Source organism: Cheilinus undulatus, linkage group 23, assembly GCF_018320785.1.
Source record: "Cheilinus undulatus linkage group 23, ASM1832078v1, whole genome shotgun sequence".
In the NCBI taxonomy this organism is placed as follows: domain Eukaryota; kingdom Metazoa; phylum Chordata; class Actinopteri; order Labriformes; family Labridae; genus Cheilinus; species Cheilinus undulatus.
This window is the reverse complement of record NC_054887.1, coordinates 31,344,711-31,369,135: the sequence shown is the minus strand read 5'-3', so window position 1 is coordinate 31,369,135 and position 24,425 is coordinate 31,344,711. Positions and strand designations below refer to the sequence as shown.

The 24,425-nt window shown below is 43.2% G+C and overlaps 1 protein-coding gene across 3 annotated transcripts in view; it reads left to right on the top strand.

The window, feature by feature from the left end:
• The window catches only part of shank3b (SH3 and multiple ankyrin repeat domains 3b), a 65,883-nt gene extending 46,123 nt beyond the window's left edge, over positions 1-19,760 (top strand). For 2 of the 3 annotated variants that reach the window (XM_041781283.1, XM_041781282.1), the window contains exons 16-25: positions 1,341-1,423; positions 4,359-4,483; positions 4,602-4,734; positions 7,068-7,148; positions 10,158-10,288; positions 10,372-10,465; positions 10,594-11,199; positions 11,307-11,594; positions 13,951-15,247; positions 18,047-19,760. In XM_041781283.1, coding sequence (XP_041637217.1) covers positions 1,341-1,423; positions 4,359-4,483; positions 4,602-4,734; positions 7,068-7,148; positions 10,158-10,288; positions 10,372-10,465; positions 10,594-11,199; positions 11,307-11,594; positions 13,951-15,247; positions 18,047-18,632 — 3,424 coding nt within the window. In that variant the 3' untranslated portion in view covers positions 18,633-19,760. Of the gene's footprint in view, positions 1-1,340; positions 1,424-4,358; positions 4,484-4,601; positions 4,735-7,067; positions 7,149-10,157; positions 10,289-10,371; positions 10,466-10,593; positions 11,200-11,306; positions 11,595-13,950; positions 15,248-17,456; positions 17,501-18,046 lie in introns of all 3 variants that reach the window. The other variant, XM_041781284.1, reaches the window with a different exon arrangement.
• Positions 19,761-24,425: the final 4,665 nt, after the last annotated feature.

The window sequence follows — 24,425 nt, the reverse complement described above, 5'->3', positions numbered from 1 at the left end:
AAGATGACAAGGGGAATGTTCTGGAGTCCCCAGGTCAAAGCCAAGATCAGTACATTTTTAAATGGATGACCTCTTGCATTGTCACACCTGAGGGGATCAACCGAGGGAATAAATGTATTTCCTGATTTTATCTTTGTTCTTAATATTTTCTAAACAGTTTTATTCTTTAAGTTTTTTAATTCTAATTTTGTGTTTTATTAGGTATTTTTCCTTGTATCAATTTATTGTCTTTTGGCTGTAGAGCACTTTGGTCAACCTAAGCTGCTTTATAAATTAACTTTGGCATGAACTGACTAAATCTGAGAAATGTGACCATTTGAGCTGGGTAACACGTCTCTGGTCATAAGTGGTGCCGTGGGTCTGCACCATTATTTCAAGAAAAATAGGAAAAAAAAAAAATCTAAGGTAAAATGCAGCTAAGCTGCTTTGTCTGACATTTATGAAACCTCTCAAGTCTGACCAGAGGAGATCTGGCTCTGGGCTACGTTGGGGCCACATTTGGTGCTTTCAGACAGACACGGTTCTGGCTCTGGCTCAGTTCTGGAGTGTCAGAACCTTGATACTTTCTGGTGAACCATTCCACGTTCACCAAAGTAGAAGGACAGGATGGACATGTATTACCACATCCAGCTCCACTTTGCCCCAGTCTTTCCTTCCTCAGTTTTTTGAGTTAATTGATTATTTGGTCTGGCTTTCGGGTGAACCATCTGTTTCCCAAGTTCAGGGTTTAACTTGCTCTTCTTGTTCTACCCTCCAGCTTCACCTGAACATTTCGTATCCTCAGCAGACTACTTTTTTCTGAGTTTTCCACTTGTTTTCACATCCTAGAATATGACACGCCCATTGATGATGTCACTGTTTGCGAGGAAGAACCAACTATTTTGGCTCCAACTGAGAACCAACTTTTCAGGTTCCAAACCATTTTCTTTTTTCAGTTTGAAGACACTGGCTGGTTAAAAATTAGGTTTGAAAACCAGAACCCGAAGAAGCGCTGCTGGTCTGAAAGGCAGAACAGGGGCCACGTTGGGCCAGTCTTGGTCTTGGCAGCAAATCCAGCCTTGAGTTTCTTTGCATGTCTTATATTTTAAAGCATTTTTTTGCATGCAAAGTTTGCCACTTAAATCACATAATACTTTTTCAAAACAGCTCATAATGATGGTAGTGGATCTGAATTCCTTTGAAACTACAGTCATGAACTCTGGATTTTTAAGGCCTGTTCCAGCTGCAGCACTGTGCTTCTAGCCTATTTACTACCTGTTTAGATTGCATTGTTATTTTTAAATGCATACTATTGTTACATATGTATAAATTGCAGAAAAATGATAAGTGTGTTTTTTCAGTGACTACGTGATCGAGGAAAAGACAGCCGTGCTGCAGAAGAGAGAGAGCGAGGGATTCGGCTTCGTCCTCAGAGGAGCTAAAGGTAGAAAGCATGGATGGGTGGATGGATGGATGGATGGATGGATGGAGGAATGGTGGGTGTTTGGAGGAGTTGGGCTGAGAAAAAAGGAAGATATTTAAGATGGAGTGAAGTCTTCAGAGGGGAAGCAGAAAGCTTTAAAACTCCTCGCTGTGCTGTTTCATAAGAATCCTCCGAGCCTCACAGTTTCCCTATCAGAGCTCCAACATGCAGCTCGGTGTTTTAAAAAAACCAACAACTGACTTTATCTCAGCAAAGATGAAATTCTGTAGGAGTTAAGGAGTAAAAGTGTGGGAGGATGCACTGGTTCTGTGAGCACTCTGAATTTTAAAAGCTTTCTTTAATGATTGTTAAACACAGAAACACACGAGTGTACTGTTTAATCAGAGTTTTTTAGTTTGGACATCATTTAAAAAACTATAATTCTCATGAGCCAAACTGGCAAAATCCAAATGTTCGAACCTCAGTGGTCCTGCACATCTGCGGCTTTGTAGGCATGTTTAAGGAATGCATGTAAGCGCTCATCAAGCTCACAAAAAAGACTAAAAATGGACTTTTCAAGACAACAGACTTCACCAGATTTCAGGTCAGCAGTGTCACAGCTGCACTTTTGTCTCACAGTAAGAAGAGTTTTGGTTCAAACCTTCCATCTTCGAGAGCTTTTCTGTTTGGAGTTTTCATGTTTGAGTGGGCTGTAATATGACTCTTCAGCTCCCTCCTCCAGTCAAAGACATGCCCGTTTGGTAATTGATGCTCCCTGGAAGACATGTTGTCATCAAGGAAAGCCCTTAAAGAAGATACTGACTCGGTTCTAGGACTGTGTTTTCTCAGATGATGCTCTATCTGCTGTTCATGAAGATGTAAAGAACATTTATATAAAGTAAGCTGCAGCTGACAAAGCAGCTCTTTTATGAGGTCAATTGCATGCTGAAGATTTGCTCAAGCTTGTGCAGGCATGGACTAGTGGATCTTTAAACAGCTGATCTGCAACATTAGAAAAGCTGACCTGTTCACCCTGCTGCAACTGGAGGACACGATGCATCATTTTCAAATTAAAGTTAAAGTGTGCGATGTTTCTCCACTACTGCACATTAACTGCTGTGTGATTCCTGCTCGTGACTGTTTGATTTGTCATCTACCCAGTAGTGTGGCAGATTTTTTAAGATTATATTATAGGCTTTTTGGACAGAGAGTAGGAGACATGCACCAAACATGCGCAGAGACTGGTGAGCTAAACCGACGCCCAGGCAGCAAAACTTCACTGTCATATAAACACAAGAGAGTCTAAGATACTGTCTGCTGATAACAGTATTTATTTCCATGGACAAATTCAGCTCCTAACACCATTATTTTCTCATGTATTTGCTCATATGCTGCTGCAAATCCTGCTTTATGTGCACAGACGATGGAGGGGACAGTAGAAGTTTCTAAAAAATAACAGAAAATGAATGCAATTATTTCCAAAATTCACAGCATGAAATATTTTCTACTTTAACAAATATTTGTTGGCGGTTACAGCCTGTCAAACCTCCTTCTTTCACTTCACAATTATCTGCTTACAACATCCAAAATCAAGCTTTTTGCAATTTGTCAAACTGAATAGCAAGCAACATCAACACAAGCCAGCTTTGAGCTACAACGGGTCAGTAAAGATGGCTGCGACCATCACAAGTGTCATTCTAAAACAATCTCGTTGTTAACTGTGCAAATCTTTGGTCTGAACGGGACTTTAGGGATGCAAATTGTGTCAGAGAGGTGCATTGTGGGTGTCAGATGACCTATGACATTAATATTAAAACTCTTCTCTAACAGTAATGCTGAAAATAGACCTGTAGCGTGTCCCCAACAAAGCGCAGCAGAGTGGTGCTTCCAGGGCGGGGCGGTGCTGGACTGGAGCGTGGGCAGTGGAGCTGCTCTGATTGACTAGAGAGGGAGCAATTTGCTCTGCAGAATGAATTGGAAAGTCACACCAGCACCATCCAACACCCGTCTAATCAATTGCTATTTGCAATTGCTAATTGTTATTTTCTATAACCAAACCCCCTAGATGCGGTGAGGAAGGGAGGCCATCCCCAAGCAGGCTTTCAGCTCTGGTATCAAGCATCTGGCCAGTTTGCAAGCTAATCTGATTACCTTTGAGCAATCTTGTGATTCGTGGTTACTACAGCAGATGTAGCTTATCGTTAAGTTGATGATCATAAAGCCCTCCCACGATTGGAGAGGTGATCGGTCACATTTTCTGTCCTTGAAGTCATGGAGCCCTCTGCACCAGGAGCGGTGGTCGGCTATGGCTGCAGGGGTCTGTCTCGTGGGTTCCTGGTGGAGGTTTGGTGTCTCTGCCTCATCCCTCCTCTGGGTCCTGCGTCGGTGTTCCTGTAGCTGTGGGTGACTCTCTGCTCCTGGTGCAGACGGCTCCTCTGATGGTGCTTTCTCAACTGGTTCATCTGTACTCAGCCTCTTGTACTCAGCCTAATGTCCACTATTTTAGTGTGTGTGTGTGTGTGTGTGTGTGTGTTTGTGAAACAGTGTGTGTGAGTGGGTGCACATGTAACTGTTGTCTGTGGGGTGGTTCATAATGGGATAGGGTGGTTGCGTGTGTGTGGGTGTGAGGGAATGACTCTAATTGTCTATGTTAAGCAAAAGGTGGGGGTGGGTGGGTTTGAGGGAATGTTTTTATTTTGTCTATGTAAAGCACTTTGAGTTATATGTTATGTATGAAAAGCGCTTTATAAATAAAGTTTGATTGAATGATTGATTGATTGATGGAGTTTTGTACTCTTGCACATATATCATTATAGTTATGGCTAATGTGCCTGTGGTCACATCACCTGTGCAGGTGGTTCATACTCCAGTCATGTTGGAGAGACTCCGCTGTTATAAACATCTAGAGGAAGTTTAATCTTCTAGCCGTTGTTTTCTTGTGTGTATTTGTTTCTAGCTGAGACCCCAATCGAGGAGTTCGCCCCGACACCTGCGTTTCCCGCCCTGCAATATCTGGAGTCAGTAGACCAAGGGGGTGTGGCCTGGAGGGCAGGGCTCAGGACTGGAGACTTCCTCATAGAGGTAAAGTCCTGACTTTGTTGTGTTGCATTATTGAAGTTGAGGCATTTTTTGTGTCTTTAAAAATCCACCTCTCATCATCTGATATCACCTCTCTGTCTTCCTGTCTCTCTCTCCGCAGGTGAACGGAGCCGACGTGGTGAAGGTGGGTCACCGGCAGGTCGTCTCTCTGATCCGTCAGGGAGGAAGTCGTCTGCTGATGAAGGTCGTCTCCGTTTCAAGAAAATCTGAAACCAACCTGATCAGAAAGAAAGGTAGAGAACATCAGTCTATTTTAATGTACTACATTCAATGCCAACAGGGAACATGGATTTTTAAAAGTCATGATAACATACTTCTGTGTTACCAAAAATCAAATGTGGTATGCAGTTTTAACCACCAGGGGGCTCTCAACCAAAACAATAACAAAACATGACAAGAAGAGGCGACTGCTTACTTCCACTGCTTAATAAATGTCATTATATAATCATCATTTATTATCAATACCATCAATGATGTCCTTAGTCTGTGCATTGTTAGTATTGACTTAAACTAAAACCCACAAAATAAAGAAACCGTGGTTCTAAAAAAGTTGGGACAGTGTGTAATATATGAATAAAAACTGAATATTTTCAGCCTTTATTCAATAAAAGATATTCAGAGATAAATCTGATAGTCTGTATTGTTTTTGGAGATGTACAGCATTCCAAATGTGATGTTATCCAAAAAAGTTTGGACTGCATTCTTATCACTGCATTATATCACATTTTTCCCAGCAACACTCTGGAGGCCGACACTTATCGTTGAAGTACAGAAAGTTGAATTCCTTCCCATTCTTGCTTGATGTAAATCTTTATTTGCTCAATGGCTGAGGGTTTCTGTTGTATTTTGTGCTTCATAACGCTCTGTACCAGTGTTAATTTCGTCAACTAAAACTATGACTGAAAATATTCATCGACAGCCTTTTTTTCCATGACAAAAACTAGACTAAGACTAACAAAAGTAGATCTGTGATGACTGAAACTGACAAAAACTAAGTTTAATTTTTGTAAAAATGGCTAAAGCTAGACTTAAATGTAATGTAGTTTTCGTCAGACACGCAAAATCCATGATATTTCTCCACTGTGGGTAAATCTGTAAAATACAATGCATCTGTATCTATTCTACCTCTCAGCTGTAGAAAGCAGGGACCTCAGGTTTGGCAGGGTGCAGAGAACACACTAACATGATTTGGTACCAGATTTTGGCAAGAAAATAAATGCTTGGACTAAAAGTAAAGACTAAAATGTGAGGACTTTTTATGGACTAAAACTAGACTAAAACTAAAAAGGGTAAAAATGACTAAAATGGGACTAAAACTAAAATTCATTTCATTTAAAGACTAAAACTAAGACTAAAATTAAAAACAGCTGCCAAAATTAACACTGCTCTGTACATTTTCAGTGGGAGACAGGTATGGATTGCATGCAGGCCAGTCAAGGCCCCGCCCTCTTTCACAGTGAAGCCATGCTGTTGTAACTCGGCAGGAGCAGTCAATCAACCAATCAGTCTGTGTTTGCATAGATATATAGAAAGCACTCTCCGATGTGGCCTACAGTAATAAAGACCAGCATTAATCATCATGAGCACAGCATGAGCAGTATTTAGCTCCTTAAGGGGCAGGACTGTCGAGCAGACCAGACCTCACTGGAGCTGCGCTGGGGCTGGACAGGGGAAGAAGGAGGGGTTGGGGTGGAGAAAAGCAGGAAGAGGAGAGGGACAAGAGAAACAACAGATTCAAAACAAATTTATGGCCATGAACTTATCTCCCATTTTGAAGAATTAGTAATATCAGTTATTACTGATAGAAAGCAGAACGATGCAATATTAATAATTATAGCAGTAAAGTAGTATTGTTTTTAGATTCAAATTAACAGAGCCAGTGATGATTATAGAAGTAAGGATGATGTTAATAGATGAAGCAGGTGCTGACAGGTGGGTCCACACCACGACGACTTCAAAGAAGGCTGTGACTTGGCATTGTCTCGCTGAAATAAGTAGGGACATCCCGGCATAAGATGTTGTCTGGATGGAAGCATGTTGCTTCAAAACTTGTTTCTACCACTCAGTGTTAATGCTGCCTTCACAGATGTGGAAGTGACCCATGCTATGGGCACTAATACACCCACACACCAACACAAAGGCTTGTTTTTGAACTTTGCATTGATTACAGTCTTACCATTGGGAATTTTCTGGCATTTTTTTGAGGATTCCACCACTTTTCAGCCTGTCCTTGCCCCTGTCCTAACTATTTGGGATGTGTCGCAAGCATGAAATTCAGAATGTGCATGTATTTCCAAAAAAATGTGAGTTAGAATTAAATATCTTAGCTTTATGCTGTATTTAATTGATTTGGGTTGAAAATGAAATGCAAATCACTTTGTGTTGCTTTTATTCACATTTTCCATGACATCCCAACTTTTTTGGAACTGTAGCTTGTTCTATGTATGATTGATTTATCTGATTGACTTATATTGTTTGTTATAATCAACAAAATAAGAAGGCCAGAGTCATAAATTTAATCTGTGCTCACTTTAGATCTGTGATCTGATTGGCTCTTGTCTTGTAGCCCCTCCTCCACCGAAACGAGCTCCCAGCACCTCGCTGACACTTCGATCCAAGTCCATGACCGCTGACCTGGAGGAGATAGGTAAAGCAAACAAACATGCACACATAGAGCAGTGTATAGTCAAACTGTAGGAGTGTGTGTTGTTGACCTTTGCTTTGTCTGCAGCCAGGAGGAGACGCATCGGTGAGTCACAACATGCTGATGGTCGATGATGTTACTACTGGCATTTTAAATGTGATGTCAAACTGCGGCGACCAATAAGCTTGCCCCGTGGCATGATGTCGTAGTGATGTCATGATGTTTTAGTGATGTCATGATGTTTTTTAAGTGGTGTAAGTTGTGTTGCATTGATGTAACAGCCGGGGCTGTAGCTGGCGACACTGAACATGAGTGATGGAGGATTAACCGGAGATATTTCTCTGATTATAGTACATAAAACATGCAGGTAGAGGAAGTCAATCTATTGTGTTAAGCCGAGGTCAGCTTGCAGGATGTTTTTGTCTGTTAAGATGTTTGCTATGCCAGAGGAAGCCAATCTGTGCCATGACTTGACCGGCAAATATGGTAGACTACACGGTGGTACAATTTTTTCGATCAGTGTGATGATGGAAGAAGAGGGGAGGGGCTAGACTCCACCTGGAAAGAAGAGACTGTTCTGAATTTGTCTATTAAAATATTATGATGAATGCCATGCTAATTTGATACTAATGTTAAGGGTAGTTACTCATCAGGTTGCTGAACTGCTCTGCTATTTCCTGCCAACATTTTTTTCTTTCAGTTCGTCCTGCTCTGTCACAGAACAAATCGTAGAAGACAGCAAGGAAACTCAAACATACCAGACTCTCTGCTGGGAGGTTGTGAGGTGTCCTAACAATAGATTTTAAGGGGCAGTGCAACCCTTTCTGGGTACCATGGGGTTAACCTTGCAAAGCAGATGGATTGTCCAGATTCCATGTCCGTCATCAGACAAATCAATCTTACAAAGCTCCAATCTGAAACATATGTGCCAGATATGATCAGACCAATCAGTGTCATTTGAGGCGGTAGCTATGGGCGGGGTTTAGTTGTACCAGAAGCCGATAGCAATGGCTGCAGCCTGTTTAGCAATTAGCACAGATGTAGCTGTAGTATAGCGGCAGTTATATCTGAACTGGGCCAATCACCTTCTGTGTAGCTCCAACTTGAAGTACAGCTGCAATTTTGTCAGAACTAAACCCCATTTCTTTATTAAATAGTGAGCTAAGAACCTGCTAAAATCTTTTCTTGGTGGAGAAGATGTTTTTGCACTTCCCCTGGCAGCCCTCGGCATGAGATTTATCCACCAACAAGCACCACCATGGAACTGGACCTGGCTCCACCAGGTTCATATGGACTGAATATTGTTAAAATAGAATGTCAACTATAAATGTGAGAACATGTAAAAAATGCCCAGGTAGCCGTGCTAGCTTTGCATTATGTAAACAGAAGATCTCGGTGGGAAAACAAAGATTAGGTGTAGGGAATTCTATGATGTCACTCTGGTGCATGACGATCCAGAGATAGGGAGCAAATTCATTCGTATTGGCCAGCTCCAGAACACACAACACACGTCATAGATGGCAGGTAAGAGTGTCAAACTAGATGGAAAATGGATGAAAGACTCTGAAATTACAGTCTTGTTGAATAGTGGTCATGGTGCGTCATCAGTTTGGCATCTCACCACGTCAACCTTGGTGCTATACTGCTCTGGCCTCCTGATGGCCATCGTCCGGTCTGTGCCAAGGTCATGCCCCCATCTCTCCAGGTATCTTCCAAGCTGCTTCCTCCATGAGGCACGCCATCATCCCGGCATCTGGACCAGCCCACTGGGTCCTGGGCATCGAGTATGTGGTGAGCTGGATCAGGCATGGGAAAGCACGCCAGGTACCTGTAAAAGCACAGCTGCTGTTACTTTATCAGGCACCCTTCCCTCGCTCTCCTGATATATTGTTAGCATAGACGCACGGTTTTGCCAGTGATACTCAAAGATGCGCCGAAGAGAAGTCGTCGCAAAGGAGTCCCACTGGCGCCTCTGGAAACCAGTTGACATCTAGGCTCAGAAAAGTATAATTAACCTGGGGAACCAGGACAAAAAGACTTGGACTTTTGTCTGCATGCTCAGATACCGGGAACACCGCACTGTCTTGCTCAGCAAACCCATCGCCTCATGCGTGAGTCCAAGTCTTCTGAATGGAAATAGTACTAAACTGAATTTCTCAAAGTCGTGCTAATACACCTACTGTAGATGATGCAGTAGGAGATTGTTCCTCTCTTGCATGTGTGTACCACAATAGAATCGAGGCTGGGCAAGGTATTTAGAGCATGCTCTGCCATCTCTGCATCAGGCTTTTACCGTGAAGTTGAACAGCAAAAGTGTATAGCATTGCAAAAGTCACCTTGTTGTCTGGCTGTTGATATCACTATAAGCTAGCTGAAGAACATTCATCCCATTTGCACCATTTAAAGTGCAGAATACATCAAATATGTGCAGAACTTAAAAGTTGTGTTTTTGTTGTGAGGTTTTTGTAGTGCATACAACAAACTTTTATCAATAAATTGGCAGCTCATGTACTAGTACAAGGGTTGACCTTGACATGCTTTAACCATAACTTGACTTAACTGTGCATGTAAATGTACTATAACTCTGAGGCTTAATCCTTTAAATAAAGGGGTCCATGTTTGTGCTGTTGGCCCTGAAACCACCTTCAGATCCTTTAAGAAAGTTAAATTTACTCTTATTACACCTGAATTCGGAAAACAATCCATAAAATCTTGCCATTTTCAAGCTAAAATGCTTGGACTTTGAGTTGGTAGGGCTCCAACTAGAATGAATTGGGCTCCTTTATTTGTACTTCATAGACATAAATGCAAACAATCAGCACCTTTATACTCTCCATCTGCAGACTTCAGTGTTGCTACGGCCCTGCTAACTGATGTCGTATTGTTGCCATGGTGTACTTACAGTTGGTCATGTTGCTGTTGTGGTCATGCTGTGCAGCCTTGAGTTTGTGCTCCTGCACTGATCATACTTTTCTTTACGTTGTTTTTTTTTACTGTGTCTCCTCCTTACAGAGAAGCTGGACGAGATGTTAGCCGGGGGGCAGCAGGAGGTCGTTCTGAGGGCCCGCCCGACGGACGACTTCAGAGCAGCAACGGTGAAACAGAGACCGACAAGCCGCAGGATCACACAGGCTGAGATCAATGTGAGACAGACTGTTAAAAGCTTTAATACTGTGTTGTAAGGTAATGCCTCTCAGACATCTGATGGTTCTTCTTTTTTTTTCAGTCTTTGTTTGAGCGTCAGGGTCTCGTGCCTCCTTCAGCTCCAGAGAAGAGCACAATGGCTTTACCCAGGGGAATGTCCAGAACTAAAAGCTTTGGTAAGACTCCAACGGATCTGGTTATTCAAATAATAAATGTCAAAGTGAAAGTAAGACTTCCACAAATTAATGTCAGTTAAACAGAAACAGAATGTAAATATGTGACTGCATAAATAATTACCCCACAGGCACACCTGAAGACGACAGGATCACGGCTCTAATCAACGAAAGTCGATTTCCACGGAGCTCCTCGCTGACGGACAGCTTCATCCCCCCTCCTCCTCAAACAGCTCCACCTCCTCCTCCTTCTGCCTCCTCCACCTCCTCCATCTTCCTCCTTGACTCTGGCCCTCCACCATCTTTCCTCCCCCCTCCTCCCCCAGCCAGAGGTGATGGGCTGACCCGCTCCAGCTTCAAGCCGGGGGCCGAGCCAAGGCTCCAGGACATCTCTGATACCCCACCGAGGAGCCACGCCCATGCCGAGCGACAGAGGAAGGCGAGGTCGATGATCATCCTGCAAGATATGCCGCCGCAGTTACAAACTGACGCACACGGCTCCACGCACACGCTGCACACTGCCACGCACACCGCCACGCACACGCTTCACACTGCCACGCACACCTCTACCCTGTCCCTTCACAGTACTAGCCCCGCCCTTGGCCACTCACCACTGTCACGCCGCCGGGGACGGCCAATAGAAAACCCTTACGCTAATGTTGGACAGCAAGCTCCGCCGTCAAAGCCACAGAGGAGGAAGTCACCTTTGTTGAAGCAGCTTCCTGTTGAGGAGCAGGGTTAGAATCCTCTTTGGTTTCAAAAACCTACCATACTTGTGAAAGTAATTTCAATCATACAGGCTGTTTTCCTTCTATTCCTCTAACTCCTTATGTTTTTTCTCCAGGACTGGGAATGAAAGATCACGATTCCTCAAAATTAGAAATCCCCGGAGCCCCAAGTAGGGCGGAGCTGTACCAGCAGCAGGTCCTGTCGGAGCGTGCTCGGGTTCAGGGCCGCAGGTCATCTCTCTTCCTGTCTGTGGAGGGTTCTGGGTCAGAAAACCAGGTTCCGCCTCTCTTGACTCAGAGCCACTCGATGGACGACCTTGGAGAGCTTCCCCCACCAGCTCCGGTCCTGTCACCCTCACCAACGCCTCACACCTTCCTCCATCCGCTGACAGGGAAACCTTTAGGTCAGTCTGGCAGCCCCCCATCTATTGTGATATTGTCGATATACTTTTTAAGTTGGTAACAAGTTCTGGGAAGATTCGGGAAAGATTCAGGCATAACTTCTGTTTAAATCTAAAGTTGGTCGATGGGTAAGTAAGTTGGAATTACAGATAATCCCTGTACTATTGTTCCTGGGCCAAGAGGTACCAACATCATTAAACCTCTTTGTTGAACCTCTTCAGGCCATTATTCCACCAAGGTGTCCCAGGTGAGTTAATTTCCCACCTTGGGTTAGCAATTTGTAAGAACCATATTTCTCTTTTTTATTGTCTAAGAGTGTCAGGTTGATTGTTTTAGCAAATTATTTTTTGTGGTCCTTGAGTTGGCATGTAAAGTTTGGTCTCATCTGCATAGAAATGAAAGACATTTTTTGAATGTGTAAAACATTGAAATACTCCAAAAACAGAGGAAGACCTTGGACCATGCTTAGAAACAAATACGAAGAAGACCCAGGATGGGGCCTGGAAGACCACAAAATAAAAAGGCACTCGGTGCCTGACACAATATGAAGAAACTCTTCTAAGGGATGGGCTTCTTCTGACGGAGTCCTTTGGTCATCAACCCAGAGAGGAGCCGGGACAGAACCCTAAGGAACTCCAAAAAATAGTGTACTGAATGTAAATTATTGCAATACTTGCTTAGGACAGAAGGTTAGCTCTCTCCCTAAAGGGCATCTGGACCAAAAGTGAGTGGTGCCTGAGGTACTCCAGGGACAGGACAATGGCATAGCCTCCAGGAACACCAGCAACTGGAGGAGGGTCTTGTACAAGCCCTGAGTAACACCACACAACTGAGTACCTATGATTAAGCATTGATTAACATTGCAATATAATATAACAGTTCCTTACAGTATAGGATGACTAAGGTTAGGGTCTTGTATTACATCTCCAGTTGAAGGAAGATCTTGAACATGGCCTTGAGGTACTCCACAAAAAAGAAAAGGAAGCCTGTGCAGAGCTGTTAGTTATTCCGAGAAACAGGAGAGGACCTAGGACACTGCCTTAAGGTATTCCACCAAATGGCAGTGGAGCTACTACACAGCCTTGAGGTACTACACAAAGTAAAGGGAGAGCTAGGACACAGCCTTGCAGTACTTCACAAAACAGAAGAGAAGCTAGGAGGCACTCTGTAGAACTCCATAAAATTGAAGCGGGGCAGGGTCATACCCTTTAGGTACTCAACAAAATAGAGGAGGAACTAGACCAAAGCCTTGGGGTACTCCCCTGAGTCGACAAAAAGCAAGGACATACCCTTAATGTGCTCAACAACAAAAAGAAAAAAACTTGAGGTACTTAGTATAATAGAAGAAGGGCTATGACAGAGCCTTGAGGTATACCACAAAATAAAGGAGCATTATAGGACATAATCTTAAGGTACTAATGATTTGAGGAGGGGTTTTGACACAATCTTGAGGGACTTCATAACAAAAGAAGAGGACATTCCCTTGCTGTTCAAAATAGAGGATACGCTAGAACACAGCCTTGAAGTACTCCACATAATGAGAGGAATCAGGACACAGTCACACAGTACATCACAAAACAGAAGAGAACTAGGACACAGCCTTGAGGTACTCCTAAAAATTAAAAAAAGGCCTTGTACAAAGCTTTGAGATACTCCACACAATAGGAGATGAGCTGGACACAGTCTTGGGGCTCTCCACAAAAAGAAGAGAAGCAAGAGCATGCCTTGAGGTACTCCACAAATTAGTCAGATCAAGAACACAAGCTTGAGGTAATCCACAAAATAGGAGAGGAGCCAGGACATACCCTTGAGATACTCCACAAAATAGTATGACCTAGGACACAATCTCGAGGTACTTCATGAAAAAGTAGTATCTTGGCCACAGTCTTGAGGTACTCCACGAAATAGCAGTTCTTAGGACATAGTCTTGAGGTACTTAGCGAGTGGAGGAGGAGCTAGAACACAGCCTTGGGGTACCCCTAAAAATAGATCAGAAGCCAGGACATTGCCTGGAAGAGACGTTATGACACACCCTTGGTTTACTCCACAAAATAATAGAACCTAGGACCCTACCTTGACTTAATTCACAAAGTAGGAGGAGTACTAGGACACAGCATTGAAGTACTATGGAACACTGCCTTTAGTTGCCCTTCAGAATAGAAGAAGAACCCTGGTAGGACTTTGTAGCTCTGCATTGTTTAGAGGGGCAGTAGATGATGTGAAATCACTACAGGTAATGTACACCTCCTACAAGATGTTGGAAAATCAACTCAAGAGCAGTGCCTGAATTTTTTAAACAAATGAAACATGAACATACTTCACCCCAAATTCCCACATTGTTTTCTCCTTTCTCTTCAGACCCTTCATCTCCACTCGCCCTGGCTCTTGCTGCGAGAGAACGAGCCCTCACTGCTCGCACCCCAAGCCCAGAGCCTCGACTCAAACATGTTTCTGCCTCCACCACACCAATTCCCACCCCAGCTGCAAGTCCAGAGGGTAGACACAAGCGCACCCCTATCCCCACCCCACAGAGCAGCCCTGAGCCAAGATCCAAGCGTACCACCCCTCAGACAAGCCCTGAGCAGCGAACCAAGCGCACCACTCCCCAGACTAGTCCAGAGCTGAGGCATAAACGTATAACTCCGCCTTTATTCCCTGATGGACAAGTGGAGCGTCCAGAAACAGAGGGAGGAGTGACTTCACCTGCTGGTCCCTCTCCTGAGCGCTGGAGACCCACACCCTTGCCAACCCTGGCAAACGAGACTCACCCTTCTCTGATTGACCGGCGGCGCAGTCTCACGGTGGGAAGCTCAGAGGAGGACGGCGGGGCTTACACGGTTACTCTTCCTCCAGCATTACTGTCGTCCAGCGACGAGGAGACAAGGGAGGAACTCCGCAGAATTGGCTTAGTAACACCACCCCCAGCCTTTGCCACTTCTCCCGCCCCTCCACCATCCTCTCTCACCTTATTTACACGACGGGGAGTGGAGGGAGGCGGAGGAGAGGGTGCAGACTCCCTGGTTAGACGAGTAGATGATGAGGAGGGAGGAGAGGAGCGGCTCCTTGAAAGCACCTCCCCTAGCTCGCTCCCACCCTCCATAACCTTGGCCTCCCCTCCAGCTCCAACCTCCCCGACCTCCCCTCCTGCTGCACAACCTTCCCCTTCCTCTCCTGCCACCTCCCCAATAGCTCTCAAGCCACGCCTTCGCTCCCCTATAGGCCGAGGCCGCTCTGCACTACGGGACCCACTGCTGAAGCAATCTTCGGACAGTGAGCTCCTCCCATCGGCTGCATCCTCCTCATCCCCCTCCTCCCCCCTCTGTTCCTCCCCGACCAGTGGCGGTGGCCGTCAGCCGCGCTATCTGTTCCAGAGGAGGTCCAAGCTGTGGGGCGGTGGGGATGACCGCGGGGATGAGCGACGAGGTCTCAGCCCAGAGGAAGGGGGAGGCCGTCCAGCTGCACTGGGAGGTCAGGGATCTGGTTCAGCTGTAGACCTGACAAACAGGTCGGCGTCAGCACTGGAGCTGAGTGGTAGGGCAGGGTCTGGACTGGATCTTGCTAACCGACTGCAGTTGCTCAACAAAGACAGTCACTCTCTCGGGGAGGAGCCAAGTCCCCTGGACCCAGGCCGGAGGTCACCAGTAGGAGGTGCCAGGTACGTAGAACTGTTCTATTTTCTAAATTATTACAGTTATACTGATTTAATAGTTTCACTCAGTATGTTTACATGCAGTTAGAAATATCAAAATGAACTAAAACTGGACTTTCTAAACATGCCAGTCTGATTGAAATTGAGTTTTTTAAAGTGGGGCTAACACCTACATCATGTGGTTGAAGATAGACTAACTCTTGTATATATACACCTCAATCAGACCTAAATTAGACTGGGTATTCTATGCATGCCCTGCAGCCTCTCTGCTTGGCTTTGACTGAGAGAAGAAATGTGTACATGCTAAGCAAAACATGCCACAAGTCACGGATATCTCTGTAAACTAGAGGGATGACATGCAATACGTTTATGCTGATAAATGTAGAGCATAGGGCACGTGTGAAATGTACAGACCTTCTGTGTACCGCCCATATTTTAGCTGTTAAACACATCACTGGGTAGCTGTTTGCTAACTTGTAAGCAAGGTCAACCAGAAGAAAATTTCAGAATCCCATTGTATGTTTTGTACCATGACAATAAAGAAATCTAATCAAATCTAACTAGGTCATGTGCTTGTGTTTCAAATACATGGGCCAGACATGGCCATCAAGTAGGCCGGATCGATTTTGCACCGCGTAGTTCCTAGAGCCTAGATATTTTTCCTGTACTAGATTTTCCCCTGGTGCTTGTATACGATGGTATATCGGGGCTTCTCTAAAAATAATTAAAAAGATAGAGAGGATGCATTCATTTTCAAACAAAAAACTTGACATGTTTTTGGTGTAAAAGTTGTAAACTTATGCAAGATAAAATTGAAATTTCCAACTTTTAAAACTCGTAAATGTACAAGAACCATTACTTGGAATTTTTGACCTTGCAAAGCAGATGGATTGTCCAGATTCCACGTCCGTCATCCGGCTAATCCATCCTGCAAAGCTCCAGTCTGAAACAACTGTGCCAGGTCTGAGAACAAACTGGACCAATCAGCATCATTCGAGGAGTATCAGACTATAGCTATGGAGCTATGAGTTTCGTAGTGCTGGAAGCCATTAGTAATGGCTGCTGCCAGTGTAGCGATTCGCTCGGACGTATCTATAGTGTAGCCCCAGTTTAATCAGAACTGGACCACATTTCTATCTGAATTAAAGACCAAAGAACAGCACTGAAAGCTTTTCATGACAGAAAAGATGTTTATCGCTCTTCTCCCAACCTGCTTCTGCATGAGTTTGCGATATTTACTGGCCGGGTTTAGTTGTACTGGAAGCAGGTATATATAATGACTGCCGCCGGTGTAGCGACTAGCGTGGATGTAGCTGTAGTACAGTAGCAGGTTTTTCAGAAGTGGGCCACATTTCTTTATAAAAACAAGAGCAAAGAGCCACACCGAAAGCTTCTCTCGGTGGAGAAGATGTTTTTGCACATCCCTACTGGCCTAGGCATGAGTTTTATCCACCAACAAGCTCATCTGTTCACAAGCTATTGTCCTGTCAAGCTCAGGTACTGCTGTAGTTGCACATGCCTACTACCTCATTCTGACTTGTTGCTCTGATTGGTCCATAATGAATGTGATGGACAGATCATCCGTCCAATAACCTTCCTAGAATTTTTTGTGAAGCCCCGCCCTTCCCAAACATTTTGTATGGGAGTTTTTCAAAATGAATGTGAAATATATCCATACAATGGATATAAGAAACAGTCTATCTGGCATCCCAGGTTTGTCACAAATATCCAATTGCATAGAGGAGAATCATGCCAGATGGAGCCATTTGCCTTCGACAAGTTCTGCAGTTGACAGCCCAGTTAAATTAAACTCATAAGCATCTAATTTAAAGAGGCATGGCTGTAAACTGGGGCTATTTAGAAGAAAACATGATGGCTGTATCTAGAAGACGACTCTGATCCAACAAGTGTTTTGGGTTTCATTTCTCATGAATTTTCGACTTTATAATGTCCTGTAAATTTACTCAAAATTCTGAGTTAGGTTCCTCCAAAATTCCCAACTTTATAAGATCAAAAATGTTGTGTGTTTTTAAAAAAATAATGGATTAGTGTTCCTGTACACCTTCATACTTCTATACAGGGGTGACAGCAGTTTAGTTAAATCAGTGTAGTCCAGTAGCTATCCTAATAGCTTGACTTTACTGAGCATGTAAATGTACTGACTGAGTAGGAGTGTGTGTGATTGTAACAGAAAATGTTGTTTGTGTTGTTCCAGATGTGTGGACAGAGGAGAGAGTAAATCGTAGGTTTTTATCTCTGGTAAACACTTCTTGTTATTGCTAATGGATGTTTTAAGCTGCTAACAGCTTACTAACATGCACCTTCTTCCCAGATGACTAACAACTAAGTGTCTGAAATTATCTTCACTTAACTTTTGGAATAAAACCTTTAATCTGGTAAAAAGAAGCCAAATAGGCTGGTCTACTGACCTGATGAGATTCTTAACTCTTACTTTTCTTAACACGTGGTAAGCATGGCACTGTTAAAGGAGCAATACAACTGGTGCCTGTCAACTTCTTAAGTAATATTCTGCAGTCTACTTCAGACATCTTGAGACAGAGATGATAACTTCTACTGGAAACAAGGGTTTCTGTTGCACAACCAAAAATAAAATCAAAAGAGTTCAGTTCAGTCGTCTGTCATGATAAACTGCATGTGCCTGAAAAGTACAGGGTGCTGACTGTCCGTCAATATTTATCAGTAACTCTCAGGACAGTCTTGGCGAACAGTCCATCAGTAAAAACATGAACTGATGACTTTGGTAAGCATGTCTAGGTCAGTTGTATGCTGTTTGTTGTGTTGCAGGTTGTTCTCCAGTCTTGGTGAACTCCACACAATCTCCCAGCGAGGATACGGGGCCAGCTACACAGTCCGACCAGGAAGCCGCTACCCTGTCACTCGCCGGAGCCCCTCCCCTTCTCCCTCCCCATCTGAAAGGCCAATGGGACACACTTCCTCCGGTTCTGAAAGGCCAGACCTCAGCTCGGGTCGAGGTTTAACCATCTTGAAGTCGTCCAGTCTAAGTCTCCCCTCAGAACCGAAGGAAGTCCGTTTTGTGATGCGAAGTGCCAGCGCAAGAACCAGGTCCCGCTCACCCTCGCCGTCCCCTCACGCCTCCCCCTGCCCCTCCCCAGTCCTCAGCGGGCCCTTGTTAGCTCTCCGGCCATGGAGGCAGCGGCCTCTCAACTTGTGGAATAAGTATGACGTGGGTGATTGGCTGGAGAGCATTGGCCTAGCCGAACACCGCCAGCGCTTCCAGGAGCATGAGATCGAAGGGTCCCATCTTCCCGCCCTCGCCAAAGACGACTACATGGAGCTGGGCGTCACCAGACTGGGACATCGGATCAACATCGAGAGGGCACTCAGACAGCTTCTAGATGGTTCCACTTGACCCCTCATCTGTGCCCAATAACCTCTAGAAATCCTGAACTGTGACCTCATAACACTAGGCCATCTCTTTGACTAGGATATCTTAGCAGTGACTCAATCTTTAGACCTTTTTACCAACGTGGAGCCAAGCTCTCTGAGTGGTCTTGGTGACATTTTTGGCTCATCAGCTCTTTGATCAACCCTAATACACCTGTAGCACAAAAGTCTGAGTCCAGTGTAAGTTCTGGCTTTATTGTAGACTTTGAAAATTTAGTTTGACCTTGGTTTAATTTACTCTAGACCACAAAGTTCATACCATAAAAACTTTCAGCCCCAAACTGGCCATTAAGTGGAACCTAGGTTGGCTGATCCCCATGCCATTTTGTCTTTAGGGACTAAAAACTTTTGAAATGATAGAGCTTTTCTACACAACATGAAATCCTAAACATTTCCTGAGAAAAACCATCATTTCTGTTTTCAAACTTGAAGAGCGTCTAATTAGCAACAATTAGAATCTGAATGGAGGTGCAGATTGGCAGCAACTTGACTTTAGAGAGCAGTCAGCTGACCCTATGTCAAGCCGTGGCCTTACTATTACACAAGATCTGTCACGCTGGAATCCTTCCCTAAACAATAATAAATACTCCTCAATTTGACAGACTTGTTAGGATATTTGATTTGACTTGATTACTTTAATGAACCCAACCTATGTGGAAGAATAAAGACAAAGATACATTAGGGAGTATGAGGAGCCTATCCCAGCTGTCATTTGGCGAGACGCATGGTCTACCCTAGATTGGCTGCCAGTCAATTGCAGGGCTGACATTTTGAGACATCAGCCATGCACACTCAAAATCACAACTACTGTCAATTTAAAGCCACCAATTAACCTAACGAGTGTGTCTGTGGTTGTGGGAGAAGGCCGGAGTCCCTGGAGAGAACCAACACATTCAAACTCAGCAACGAAAGATCCTGACCGGCTCTGAACCAGAAACCTTCTTTCTGTGAGGCAAGGCAACAACCCTAACCCCTGTGTTGCCATACAGCCCTGTTGCCATATATTAAACTGTTAATACCTAATGTCCCCATTACAACGGAGTATTAGGGCCACATGAAGAGAAAAAAAAAATGTAATTTTTTTGTTTGACATTACGAGAATAAAGTAATAATATTACGCGAATAAAATATTACAAGAAAGACAGTCTGCCGGGGCGCCGCCTCCGTTAAAATGAGCAATGTTGAGCATCTTATGAAGCTATACTATTCGGTTTCACAAATAAGGAAATACTTCATCTTTTGGCACATCAGCATCAAATTATGATCAGAATCCGCGGCGCCGCGGCAGACTGTTTTTCTTGTAATATTTTATACTCGTAATATTAGGACTTTTTCTTGTAATATTACAACTTTATTCTTGTAATATTACGACTTTATTCTCGTAATGCTATGACTTTTTCCTGTAATATTACAACTTTTTTCTTGTAATATTACGACTTTTTTCTCATAATATTAAGACTTTTTTCTCATAATAATACTAGTGTTTTTCTTGTAATATTATGGGAAGAAAGTTGTAATATTCTCGTAATGTCAAAAAAAAAGTTTATTCTTTTTTTTTTTGTCTTCATGTGGCCCTAATACTCCGTCGTACCCCATCTTTCCCACCTACCTCTATTCATTTAGATGGACAGAGGCTGAACCAACCATCATACACACCTATAACTGTGTTGATTTGTAATGCTGCTATGCCAGTCCATGCTCATAAAAGTCATTATTTATATGTTGAACTCACTTGCCATTGGATTAGGGCTCCCTATAACCATTGACTGTAAGGTTTTTGCATTTTAAGCTATAGATTGCTGAGGACCATGGCCTTTCCATTTACCTCCATTTATTTAGATGGAACGTTTTCGCCCAGAAACAGGTGTGCTGGGCCAAATGCCTGGATGGACTGGTCATATTCATCTCAATGTCAACATTACATTATGCTGTCATTACTAGCATTTAAAACATTAGCATGTTTTCCAGAAGGTAAGGTTTCAGCTACTAAATATTAGCGGAACATTAATTGGTTGGATTACCGGTGTGGCCGTCCACAGAGTTGAATCTAATGAAGGTGTTTGACATATTTGCCTGCAGTTTTAGAAGCGGGATGATCAATACTCCCAGATTGACATGTGGATATCTAGTGTTGCTCTTGCAGACACCTCAAGCTTGATTAAGGTTATGATTTCACAGCCATGCATTAAAAGACTTGGCTCGGTCTAAACACAAACAGCCCAGCATTGGTCGCTCAAAGACGGGGCTCTCTGATTGGCTGGTCAGCAGTCCAATCAAGGAGTCTGCAAAGGGTTAATTGCCAAAATTCGGCCTTCCTCCCAGACTCTGTTACTGCTGATAATGCTAACAAGCTGGCAATAAATAGACATTTTTAATATTGGCAGAGCTTGTGATGATATATTATCTCCAGAAATCTTGCATATATAATTTTTTGTTAAGTTTCAGACAGGCTGAAGCTAGCATTAACATGCACTAACTACATAAAGTTCCCCATTAGCATTCTAGGCTAATTCCAGCCAGACACAGGACTAAACAGCTGATCTTTCGAGGTGACAGGACTTTGATCAAAGAGCTGATCTGACAAACTCAGATCAAGTATAACCAGACGGGTTCTTTTCCTCGTGCCATTCTGCTTCCCCAGACAAGTTTACCAGGTCTTTAGCTAGCAGAGCTGATCGATCATCGAGCTAAATAACAACAGGAGATAATCCGAGGGTGTTTCTCCATCTGTTTAAAGAATGTTCTTGTGACTAAGCATTTTTTTTCCAAATATCGCTCATGAAGAGTTTGTGTTTATTTCTTAATACGGATCATTTAGAATTTATGAATACTGAGTAATAATAATGTGGTGGTGATGACTTACAGAGTTTATAATAGTTTGGATAATGATTTTGAGTTCCTTATGATTTGACAATGAGTTGAATTTCAAGGTCGTTTTGGTGATGTTTTGGAATTCATAATGATTTGTCAATGAGTGTGACTTTGTGCTGATGTGCTGTGTGTTTCAGGGAGAGCTGCAGAAGAGCTCCAACTGTAAACCTCTCTGGTTTCTAACCTGCTTATCGAGGGCTTACTGTACACGGTGCTATCTGTTTAAAGCCATCTGTACAGAAAATACCTTCCTCCTTCCCCATCCTATCCTTCATCACACTAACACCTGAAACTCTTAGATTAACCCCCCCTAAAGGCATAGATCTACACCGGTTTTCCTGAACTATTAAATACACTTTAGCTAACCTGCCATTACGATCTTAGAGTAACGGTAACTCACCAGGAATGGGCCATATATGGAGTTTCCTCCCTGCCATATTGGGGTTTTTTTCCCCTGCCATTCGTGGAGTTTCCTTCAGAAAAAAACAGTTTCTAAGATGCCATAAATAGATTTTTATAGAGGCCTAAAATTCCGTTTCCCAGTAAGAGTTTTAAATGTGTTTAGTATTCGCTAGAAAAATAGATTTCATACAACTTTTATCTCAATAATTATAGCTGATTTTAACTGCCACCTGAATTTAATGCAGCAGTACTGCAAGATGGTGGCTGTGGCGCATCTGAAAGCTGTTTGCTAAATGGCGAAGGAAGAAGAAAAGATGCCTGTACGTCCTTATCCATCCAGGTCATGGTTATCCAGTCCTTGGTCAAGGGGGAACTGGACTTAATTGAGGTTCTTGAAGACAGAGTCCGACTGCCATCTACCATTGACCAAGTTTCACCTGAGGGCGCCCCTCTAGCTTTTGCCAGGGCTAAAGGGTGTTAGGTCATGTGGTCCAGTGTTAAAGCCTTGTTTTGACTGCTGTCCAAAGGAATCCAAGGCTGCACTGTATGCAGGGGAAAAACCAGTGATCTTCTCTTGACAGTATCCAAACGTTGCTGTCCTCAGAGAAATGTCCTATACTGACCTTAACTGAGTCAAGTGAGGCCTGCAGGTCTTTAGATATTGTTCTGGCTTTCTTTTAAGATCTCCTGGCTGAGTCACCCATGCGCTCTTGGAATTATTTTGGTAGGCAGACCACTGCCGGGAAGGTTCACCACTGTTCCCCATTTGTGGATAATGGCTCACAGTGAGGTCTCCAAGTCTTCAGACGTTGTTCTGGGTTCATTTGGGACCTCCTGGATGAGTCGTCCATCCGCTCTTGGAGTCATTTTACTAGGCTGGCAACTCCTGGGATGGTTCGACACTGTTCCAAGTTTTCCCAGTTTGTGGATAATGGCTCTCACTGTGGTTAGCTGTAGTCCTAAAGCCTTGCAAATGTCTTTGTAACCCCTTCAGACTGATAGATGTCGATGACTTTGTTCCTCATGTGTTCTTGAATTTCTCTAGATGTGTTGCTTTTTGAGGTCTGAGCCTACTTTAGTTTGTCAGATAGGTTCTATTTCAGGGGTTAAGTGACATCATAGGACACCCTGGTCTCTTCTGGTTACAGTCCTAGGCCACTTATCTTGTTGGCAAAATCCTGAGAGTTCCTGATGTGATGTGGGTTGTTACCAGCCGTTGGAGTCAAGATGGTCGCAAGGTTTTTAGAGATGTTAAACGTGACAAAGTAGAAGAAGCTGAAGAGGCACAACATCTTTAAGAACCTCAATAAAGTCCAGCTGCCCTCCTAACCAAGATGAGATAAGAAGAAAAAAGTGACATGGCTGTAGAGATGCTCGGTAGCTAACTTTGCTTCTCTTAAGATCTATTTTACTGAGCATTTTATGTAAAAGATCAATATAAAAAGTCTGTTTTCTTAATTAAAATAGATCTTAAGTTAAATTGGCATGAAGCAATGCTAAATCTGCTAGCCTTTTAATGGCCATTTCCATCATACGTTAGCATAAAGCTAAGCTACAAAAATTAATGCTTTTGTTGCATACAATTACTGGTCTTGACTTTGTCCTTGTAGAATCATAAAACAACTATGAAAAGAGCACTAAGTGTTTGAAATACACCTATTAAGAAAAACAAGTTAAAAAGCCAAGCCATACAGGAAAATTGCACGCTAACTTTAGCTGAATGCTTGCTGAATTGCTAGCTGTGTTAGCCTGTGCTTTATTTCCCACTCCCTGCCTGTTCTACACCACTGCTAAGCTACTTTCATTGCCAATGAACACAAGTCAAATTTGACTCACAGCACTGAGGACAACTCTCCAAGGAAGTGTCTTCTGTCAACAGATGAAAAGAGACACACACGGAGATCCAGGATGTGTTTAGCTTAGCTTAGATTAGCTTAGCATGACAACTGGAAGCTGGGGGAAACTCCTAGCCTAGATTTATTAAAAGTAAAAAGGAAATGCACCTGTCAACAGCAGTGAAGTTATTTCTGAATGTGTCAAATTTTGTTGTAAGAAAAGTTTACATTTGAGACTAAAGCTAAAGAGCTGCTAGCATTTAACACAGCAGCGAATAGAAACCTGTTTCTGCCACTACAAAATATAATGCAGTTATAAAACAAAACGTAAATTAAAATAATGAGAGTGTAAGACAAAATTATGAGGTTAAAAGTCAAAGTTATGGATAAAATCTAAAAGTGGTGGGGTTAAAATGTAAAAAACTTTGAGATAGTGAACCACATCTTTACGATAGAAATTAAATATGGGACAGTCAGCCCTGTTCATGAGATTAGAATGACATAATTATGAAAAAAAATTAGGAAATTCACAAGGGAAAACAGAAAATTGTGAGAAAAATACAAAATTATTTAAAAACAATTGAGTTCATTGGGAAAAAATAAAAAATATTATGGGAAGGAAGTATCAACTATGAGGCACATTTATTTGT